Source organism: Haliotis cracherodii, unplaced genomic scaffold (genome assembly GCF_022045235.1).
Source record: "Haliotis cracherodii isolate W230 unplaced genomic scaffold, xgHalCrac1.p SCAF_7, whole genome shotgun sequence".
In the NCBI taxonomy this organism is placed as follows: Eukaryota; Metazoa; Mollusca; class Gastropoda; order Lepetellida; family Haliotidae; genus Haliotis; species Haliotis cracherodii.
Genome location: NW_027266330.1, coordinates 34,226,652 through 34,236,932, shown reverse-complemented (window position 1 = coordinate 34,236,932; position 10,281 = coordinate 34,226,652). Strand labels below are relative to the sequence as shown.

At 41.9% G+C, this 10,281-nt stretch overlaps 1 protein-coding gene across 1 annotated transcript; it reads left to right on the top strand.

The window, feature by feature from the left end:
- The first annotated feature begins 4,034 nt into the window (after nucleotides 1-4,034).
- Nucleotides 4,035-8,781, top strand: LOC139447443 (uncharacterized). The gene is made up of 3 exons (XM_071228790.1): nucleotides 4,035-4,670; nucleotides 5,896-6,025; nucleotides 6,972-8,781. Exons 1-3 carry the CDS (start codon nucleotides 4,206-4,208, stop codon nucleotides 7,367-7,369), a joined length of 993 nt encoding a protein of 330 aa, XP_071084891.1. The 5' UTR covers nucleotides 4,035-4,205; the 3' UTR covers nucleotides 7,370-8,781.
- Nucleotides 8,782-10,281: the final 1,500 nt, after the last annotated feature.

Below are 10,281 nucleotides of genomic sequence, written 5' to 3'. Positions count from 1 at the left end.
TCGAGAGATTTGAAGGAATTAAAGACATATTTTGTAAACTCTAGTATATTTGTTGGTTTTAGGAAATAATGCAATTGAAGGTTTCAGTCAAACAGAATGGTTGGCAGAAAATACCATTTCTATATAATAACATCTTTCACACATTTCTCTTCAAACCCGTCTTCTATGATGAAACGAATTTGCTTTTTGAAATTGCAAACAATCACTCCCGCTGTCCGCTGAAAGCTAGCTCATGACAGAGATAGATCTCAAACCTTCTGACCTACAATCATTCTCAATTCTGAGAAAGGAAGGCTCTAATTTCCCAAGAAAGCATAAACCACAGAATTGACATGTGACCTGTAAACTCATAACGTCACCATGATAGATTATGTGTTTGCATTAATATGCCTGATGTCTAACTGGTAGGTTGGTGTGGTAAAGTGAGCTTTGTTCTGCAGAAGATTATTAAAGTGATGTTTTGTTTCGTATGGGGTCTCCGTCTTGGCTTAGGGACCGATCATTTGATAGTCTGGGATGGCCTGGGATCTTTTCGAATAATGTTTTAGTTGGACATGATTGATATCCTGCAAACAGGCGCCTGCAGGGTCGTTCACGAACACTAAGTTTAAGTAATCACATGTACTCGGTGAAGTGTCTCTGTGTAAACATAGTTTATTGACGTAGTCAACAGGAGTTTATTCGAACTCAGAAAAGCCTCACCAGATTTTCAAAACAAACTACAGGCAAATAAGGCATACAATTATGAACATGGAAAGAAGCGAGAATTAAAAGAGAAAGATAACTGAACATGCTTCAGTAGTAGAATTAGTAGGAAATAGTAGGAAATGTAAGAGTGAGTGTAAGTAGTATAATTGTAGCAGAAGCAGTAGTAGAAGTGATAGTTTGTTTATTTGTTTGTTGTTTATCGCCGCTCTCAGCAATATTCCAGCTATATGACGGCGGTCTGGACCAATCCCGTGATTGATATCATGAGCATCGTCCCACGCAATTGAGATCGATGGCATGCATCAACCAAGTCAGCGAGCCTGACCACCCGATCCCGTTAGTCGCCTTTTACGACAAGCATAGTCACCTTTTACGGCAAGCATGGGTTGCTGAAGACCTATTCTACCCCGGATTCTTCACGGACCGTCACGGGATTGCCTAGTTTAGGTCAAGTACCTTTTTATTGTAAGTTTTATTGTTGCTCTATTTGTGGGATCAGGGCAGTTGTTTTTTTGCTTTTCGGATAACAATGAAATCGCATATGGCTCTTTCTTGGCGTAAATATGTAATTTGTAAGACTATCTAACATGATTTAAAAAGGATTGTTGAACAGATCTCCTTCAAACATAAACAGGCAACGAACAAAAGCTTCGCAAAAATCTCCGTTTGTTTTCAAATTGTAATTAATCAACATGGCGCCTACCTGCTCGGTGTATACCGCAACACAGCGCGTACCTCAAACCGTATTCCCCCCGTTATAAGCCTACAATTTATAAAGGATGGATGGACGGATGGGTACATAGACAGCAGCAACTAAACATTTTTATGCAATATGTGCATACTCCATCTGGAAACTAGTCGGAAGCAGCAGTGAAGTTTCCTGATTTAAGCTCCGATTACTTTATTGTTTCTATTTTGCATTTAAACCTTGGTATGTTTATATAAAAATATTTAGGAGGTGAGATAATAAATGTTCTTAACGCCGTAGGTAGTAATTTCCCAGCATGTAAACAAATCGAGTCTAACCCATTGACAAAACCACGTGACAGACCACGTGACAGACCACGTGACAGACCAACCGATCCCCACCGCTACAAGACACTCAAGAGATTTCTCCACCCCATGTTCTCGCCTGACCCCAGGGGTGCTGAACTTACACTAAACCTACACCAAAACTGTCCCATAGGTAATCTTGGTTAGAATAGGTCCGCTGTTTCTTTTGCTTGTTGAAAGTGTTGACCAGCGTGGATTGGGTGGTCTGGCTCTGTGGCAGGTGGCTCCACGTGGTCCTCTGTACAGGTCAGAAATCAGGTGAAGTTAAACAACGTTGATTACAGAGTGTCCTTGGAAGGGCAACCGTGTTTGGCAGCTTGGCTCCTGAGAGCTTCCGGCCGCCACCGTGGTCTAATGGTAGAGCGTCTGCCCGGAGAGCGGAAGGTCCGGGGTTCGATCCCCAGCCGCGTCATACCAAAAGACGTTAAAAGATGATACTTGTTGTTACCCTGTCTGGCGCTCGGCATAAAGGGGCTAAAACACGGACTCGTCAGCGTCAGTATACTGTGTCTGAAGGGGTATTCATGTTAAACTGCGGCATGGTATCTCAGTGTGCTAGCACTATAAATCGGCATGAGTCCGGACTAGTACAAGCAGCCACACACACACACACATACACGTGCATGCACGTCGCTATATAAGTGCAAAAATCTTGGACGCGACGTTAAACCCCATTTCTCTCACCTCTTCGGTCCTGCCCCACACTGAAGCACATGTTGGACGTGTCTCCTCAGACAAGGTCCTTTGTTCTAAATGTGCCTCTGTTAACACAGCAGTGAATGGGTACCCGGTAGATGGAGATGGTAATGTGGCTGTTAACCTGTTTAACACTTCACAGACAGCTTGGGATGCATACTCCCAAGGGAGATGAGAATGAAATTCGAGTGCACACTGATCCAGTGATCCGGGGAAGTAATATTTGTTATCGTCTGAGCAGTTATGGATTGGAACGTGCGTTATACAAATTCATAATATAATAATACAGTAGTTCTTAACATACTGTACGAGTCACAAGCGTGTCAGGGATGCATGTAATAAGTCATACCAAGATTTTGCAGCATCCAAAAGGAACTACGTTTTGGAGTAAATTTAGAATGTGTCGAAGGGACTCACTATTTATTATTCTGAAGATGCCTGGGAATAATGGCTTAATTATCAACCGAAACAGATTCCATTTTGGACGTAAAAGGCAAATTAGCGGTGACAATGTTGTGAACGGGTCAGTACAGATCAGCAAAGACATCAGTTCAATAAAAACGCATCTGCGAAAGGAGATCCCAACAATTAATATTTCTTTTTAAGCACTTTTATATTAATGGTTTTCTTCTTTTCTTGTTTGGGGGGGGTTGGGGGGGGGTTGCCCCTGAGGTCATATTATTCAGAATATGAACGCCAGAATGAAGCGTCATACTGCCTGGGAAATATCTTTTTAGATGATGACATAGTTTCTCTTCGCCATTCTTGCATATGTCAATAAGTAATTTGACTGTCACATGGGAGAGCTGGGAACGTCTACGGTAAAAAGCCTCCCCTGTAACATATGTTGATAGCGGGCACAAGTTGTCATCATTGGGGGCTCTCGTATTCGAAGAAATTAGATCATGATGTAATTGCATTTGTCTGTTAGTTTGTTGTTGGTTAGCGTCGCACTCAGCTATATGACTAAGGTCTGCAATTAGTTGAGTCTGGACCAGACAATCCGGTGTTGGCCATCATGAGCGTCGATGTACGTTACGCAATTAGGATATGCATCAACCAAGTCAGCAAGCCTGATCACCCGATCCTGTTTGTCGTCTCTTACGGCAATCATGGATTGCTAAAGACTGGCCTGACTTATTAAATTGGAAAATGCGTAGAGTGAGTGAGTATGGTTTTACGCCGCTTTTAGCAATATTCCAGCGATATGACGGCGGGGGGACACCAGAAATGGGCTTCACATATTGTACCCATGTCAGGAATCAAACCCGGGTCTTCGGCGTGACGAATGAACGCTTTAACCACTAGGCTTCCCGACCGCCCCGGAAAATGCGTATAAGTAGCTTTAACAGACAACAGGTGCTAAGGTATTTGGTTTTACAATGAAAACCATTCTCACCTCTTTCCTAAGCAAATGCATCTATTTTGAAAGCTTACGAAAATGAAATTTCTTATCCCCTCTGAAAGCAAGCTCATATCAATCGTCCATTGTGAGTATCGGGCTTTGTCCGAATTATGAAAGCGAGGCTTCTAAAATCAATATGTTCCTTCTCTGTACCAGATACAATGATTGATCGCGATAAGATAAACACACGCTATAAAGGGAAACCCCACACCTATTTATAGACTATATGCGATCAGCCTCAGAAATAGTTTGTTTACGTGCAACAGATAAACGCGAACTCCGACAACGAATGTTGAGCTTACGTGCCACGTAAAGAAAGGACAACGTAGACCCGCCTGCAACTATGGGCGCTCTCTCCTTGTTGCTCGGACAGAGTACCAGGAAATGTAAACTATCAACTGTATCCCTGGATCAGTCTACGATTCCTGGCAAGTCTGGTTACCGTTACACAAGAGTGGGCGGCCTTCATTTAACAGACACGTCACAACGAGATAGGGCGTCCTGCACAACCAAATACTGCATCGTTATCTCGGCCTTCTTGCTGTCGTTGTCACTAAACATTGCGTTTGGGTTCTACCTGTGTAAACACATCAACACCAAGGCAACTGACAGTGCCAGTCTGTTTTCTAAAACTGTTGTGTCTACAGTACATAAGAGCACAGTATGCACGAGCTGCATGTCTGTCGGTGTACATCCGGGCAATGACAGCAGGCCCGACTTGCACGATCTAACCGTGCATTACGTCACTGATTCAACTTCCGTTTGCTGTCTGGAAAATGTCGAAGGTCTGCAGAGGCTCCTGGCGATCGTAAGTTTATCTTTGCTCCCTTTACAGTTATCATTACTTCATATGAATGTATTATGTTATCAGTTATGTTTGTTTGTTTGTTTGTTGTTTAACGCCGCAATCAGCAATATTCCAGCTATATGACGGCGGTCTGTAAATAATCGAGTCTGGACCAGACAATCCGGTGATTGATATCATGAGCATCGATCCACCCAATTGTGATCGATGACCTGCATCAACCAAATCAGCGAGCCTGACCACCCGATCCCGTTAGTCGCCTCGTACGACAAGCATTGCCGCCTTTTACGGCAAGCATGGGTTGCTGAAGACCTATTCTACCCCGGATCTTCACGGGTAGCTGATTGGAACAGAATGTGTTTATGTTATGCTTTAAAGACGTGTGTTTATTTTTCACTCACAATGGATTCGTTGGGTCTTAAAATAGAAGTGACTAGAAAATAAACACATCAGGGTAAAGTAATTACACGTCAAGCTGGGCTGTTTATATTATTCACGGTACGACGTGCTATTCCAAGCCATGGAGAAGCAACAGAAAAAGGTTTGAAAACAGGCAACCAGATGCAGTTCAAGCAGTGCCGTATTATAGGTCCATTAGCTGGAGTAGAAAGTATCATGCCTTGCACATTGACAGAGAAACATAGATCAATAGGACACTGACGCAATACCACCTTTTACGACATACTTGAATCATTGATCACTCTACTTCTTTCTGTGAGGAGGTTTTAGCTGTGTACGAGAGCAGGGTGACTGTAAAATATAAATAGCCTGATATTGGATGTTTCCTACCTTGTATTCACCTAGGATGTCTGAAACTGCATTCAGTGAAATTTAGTAATCTTATTATGAATATTATTAGTAATCTAATATATGAATAGAACTTATTAGATTATCCAAATTTTGAGAAGTCTCTATCACAGTTCGAGTAAGTATATGATCTTACCACCTCCTCAGAACAAATAACACATGAAATGATGAAAGGTACCTCTCTAACACCATGCTTGACAGTGTGCATGTACACGAACGTGTACGTCAACAAACTCGTATCACAGTCCAAAACCTAAAGACGACAAGTAATATGTTAGTCATTATAATAGTCGTTGTAATAGTGTGGTGGAACATTAATTGCGAGACAGGAACGAAAACAGGACACTGAGAATGGAACTGCTCCAAATAAAATGGGGTTTACAAGCACAACGAGAGATGGACATATTTTGTATAATTTCAGTTTACTGACCGAATCCATGATAGCGCCAGCACCAGGAACCAGGACACCCATAACAATGACTCTGCAGTCAAACACAACTACAACACAGGAGCCCACACGTATCTTGATAGTAATGCATTGACTGCGACCAGTAAGTAAACTTAGTCTAGAATATGAATGGAGGTTAATATTTTCACTGTATGCTGAGAACATGTTCTTCTGAACCGTTCGAAATACATCATGGTCATATGCCAATGGTGATTTGTCAGCCATTATTTGAATGTAATGTATCACATAGCACCAATAAACATGGTATATTACTATTCAGGCAACCGTGAACATCAGGGGTAGAATAGGTTAATGTTGCTTAACGCCGCACTCAGCTATATTCCACCTATATGACGGCGGTCTGTACATAATCGAGTCTGGACCAGACAATCCAGTGATTAATATCATGAGCATCGATCAACAGAATTGGGAATTAAAATAGGTATGTGGTCGACCTCATCATATGCAAGTGGTATTTTGTAGTAAATCAGGTTTTTTTATTCTGTTATGTTAAACAACCAACGACATCCGGGGTAGAATAGGTCTTCAGCAACCCATGCTTGCCGTAAAAGGCGACTATGCTTGTCGTAAAAGGCGACGAACGGGATCGGGTGGTCAGGCTCACTGACTTGGTTGATGCATGTCATTGATTCCAATTGCGTGGATCGATGCTCATGATGTCAATCACTGGATTGTCTGGTCCGGACTCGATTATTTATAGACCGCCGTCATATAGCTGGAATATTGCTGAGTGCGGCGTTAAACAACAAACCAAAACCAAAACGACATTTGATTTACTACAAAATACCACTTGTATATGATGAGGTCGACCACATACCTATTTTAATTCCCAATTCTGTTGATCGATGCTCATGATGTCAATCACTGGATTGTCTGGTCCAGACTCGATTATTTACAGGCCGCCGTCATATGGCTGGAATATTGCTGAGTGCGGCGTTAAACAACAAACCAAAACCAAAACGACATTGACTTCGCCCATGTGTAATGCTCTGTAACTTGGATGTAACACACTTTACTCCTCCTCCCAGATCCCTCTTTGGCATGGACAGATACATTTGGTTACGGTTCCGCCTACAGAAGCAGCGACATCAGCTGTGACGACAACACTCTACGCGTAACAAGGCCAGGCCTCTACCACATCTACTCCTTCTTCACGTTCAAGACCCGCCAACGACGACGACGTCCTGACAACATCCTCCATATCATGAGAAGGAGCAACACGCACCTGCCAAACCTCGGCAGTACTGTTATCCTTGTGGCCAAGAAGACGATGCCGGAAGCTGGTGAAAGATTCGTCACGAGCTTCCTGTCTGCTACTGTCCGACTGAGACAAGATGATCTCGTGTTTGTCGACGTCAGCAACACATCGTATATTTACAAATTTCCTCCTTCCAGTTTCTTTGGCTTGTATTTTGTAGGGACATAAATATCGTATATTTTCACATTTCCTCCATCCAGTTTATTTAGCTTGCATTTTGTAGGGGCATAGCCCAAGCACTTTAATCTGGTGTATAAATTGGGTACTACTAATTACGGTTGACGGTCCAAACCCAAGCTAAATAATATTATCATTGAATTACAAAACAGAACTGAAAGCATGTTGAATGTACTGTTTTAAAAAGAGCTAATCAAGGAAACAAAAACATGGGGACTGAAAATAGTTCCTTGGCATCGATGTCACAGACTTCTTGTAAACTGTAAACACGATGCGTATCAAAAGCTTAAGTTGAATTCGTTATTTTATATCGACTATCCTTGTGATGAACTATTTCGTTTCTTCGGATTCCTATTTAGACAGTCAGCATCTAACAACTTCAACATAATGGAATATGTGTTCATGTTTGCCGTCGATCGTGATTTGTAACCGTTTTCCTTTTCATATTTTGTAATTGATTTGATTACCAAATTGCCATCATGCGCAAGGTTGAAATAAACCAATTTAAAACAGTATGAATTAATTTTGTGAATGTAATGTCACTTCATCGTTCACACAAAGGAATACAACCTTATGTACACTGTTCAGCCACGTGTGATGGTTCATCCTTCATTCAAGGTTTTTGTTTTCGAACCATACGTTTTAAGTAATTTTGCAGGAGGTGTATGCGTTATGGCTTCAGAGTGTTTGTTATTGTTTTTGGTGCAGGTACATCGTAATGTCGCCATGAGGGCAACTCTAATCGTCGTGCTTTTACAGGCCAAAACAACAATCATTATAAACATCATAGATGTTTCGTAAGTAGTATAGTTCACGGAATCATACCTCAAAAGAATCACGGTCTTTATAGTGAAAAAAGTCAACCCAATGTGTCTGTATCAAAGATATTTTGGGACTGAGGTATCTTTCTGTGCGAGAACCAAACGATATGTCCCATATGTAGACCTGATAACGTTTAATAAGAAAGCCCTTTTGCTTGTTCGTTAGTGCTTTTTTTGCACTGCAGTCATCCATAATGAAAAGGGTTTGTTCATGTTTTGGTTGTGTCAAGAAATAGTTTCGTGACCAGTTATATATACTACTTCATTAAACGACCCATGAAGATCCGGGGTAGCAACCCATGCTTGTCGTAAAAATAATAATTAAACCCTGTACAGTCAATGGGCCAGAGCGCAAGATGCTCCAGAATTGAATATGTTTATAGTTCATGATGTTCATGATGTTCATGATGTTCAGTAATAACCTATCTCGTATTTTCGAGAGGAAAGCTTTGTATTCGGATTTCGAAGGTATATTCATCCATCCGACCCTAAGCATTTTTCTAATTCCTAATTCCTGGTTAAAGGAAAACAGTTATTTTACAAACAAATGTGATAACAACATCAGACTTATATACACATATATTAAACGATTAATAACATTTATATATTTGTTGGTGTTTTACATGTATTTATGTTATATATAAAACTATATATATATAAACTTTGTAGTTTTGTATTTTATATATGATGAGCAACAAACGTTCATGTGACACAATATAAAACAAGGACCTAATCAAAGTGAATGAACACATTTGAAAGAATTTATTTAATCAAACAGACAATGAACCAGTAAAACAAATTTAAGCATTTACTGACATGTCTGGCATAGAAATGACAAGACAAAGATGTAAGAACAGAATTATCAATTCACACGTCAGTAGCATGTGTGTCCATCTCGCTTGGAAGCATACAATGCATCCATCTCCTTCGCATTGAACAGATCAAACGTCTAACACAGTATTGTGTAATGGCATCCCATATCTCTACCCGCCTGTCTATCAGTTCCTGTACTGTAGTCGGAGCATGTGGTAAACGTCGGAGACGGCGGTTCATTTCATCCCACATGTGTTCAATTGGAGAAAGATCTGGGGAGCTAGCCATTAGATCACATTCACGTTGTTCTGTCCAAGTGCTTGTTGAACAGTCCGGGCTACATGGGGTCGAGCGTTGTCATGGTGAAAAATCATGCCAGGTCTCTGTTAATTCCAAAACGATACAACGATAGGTTGGATGACCTCGTCACGGTAACGCTGCACGTTCAAATCACCATTGATAACTTGGAAACGAGTTCTCTCTCTCTCGGTGATTCCTCACCACACCATAACACTGCATCCTCCGAAACACAGTTCTGACCGTAATGTTCACCGTGACCGTTACGTGCCGTGGGAGAGGTGACTCGTGGGTGAAGAGAACCACTCTAATGATTAATTGAATTACCATCCAACACACTCGCTATGTACTCCACTGCAGATGCAATCGGCGCTTACTGTTGGTCAGAATTGGGCGTCTGGCTGGTCTTCTCGGCATTCCGGTTAGCCCTAAGACAGCGACGTTCAGTCTGTCCCGATATTCGACAAAAGCCAGGGACATTTCTCGCAGTGATTGTTGCAGGCTGGAACCGATTTCGCAGATGGGTGGTTCGAATCACACGATCTTGACGGACGGTCGTAACGAGGGCCTGCCGCTCCTTTGTCGGTCTCTGACAGTGTTTGTTTGCTGCCACCGCTGCCGTAACGTCCAAATGGTGTTTCTGTGCACGTTCAGTCGCCTAGCTACTTCACGCTGCGACGTTGCGGATTAGGGCATACCAATGGCTCTCAACCGGTCATTTTCTGATAGTCGTAGCATCTCCAAGACACTTTGTGCGATCAGATCATGCTTTTCGTAAGATCTGGACATCGATCAAATGCCTACAAACGTGATCTCTCCTGGGCGAGTAATATGTCTCGGTCCACCCTGCAGTGAATGGGTACCAGGTAGGATGAAATGATAGAGCACTCAGGCAGCTTGAGTGAAATTGGAATGCCAACTGATCCGTTGACCTTGGTGATAATAACGTATCGCTTTGAAAATGACCCTGTG

Coding starts and splice junctions, on each gene's coding strand:
- LOC139447443 (XM_071228790.1), top strand. CDS start 4,206: ATGGGCGCTCTCTCCTTGTTGCTCGGACAGAGTACCAGGAAATGTAAA. Junction 4,671..5,895: donor TGCAGAGGCTCCTGGCGATC/GTAAGTTTATCT, acceptor GTATAATTTCAG/TTTACTGACCGAATCCATGA. Junction 6,026..6,971: donor TAATGCATTGACTGCGACCA/GTAAGTAAACTT, acceptor TCCTCCTCCCAG/ATCCCTCTTTGGCATGGACA.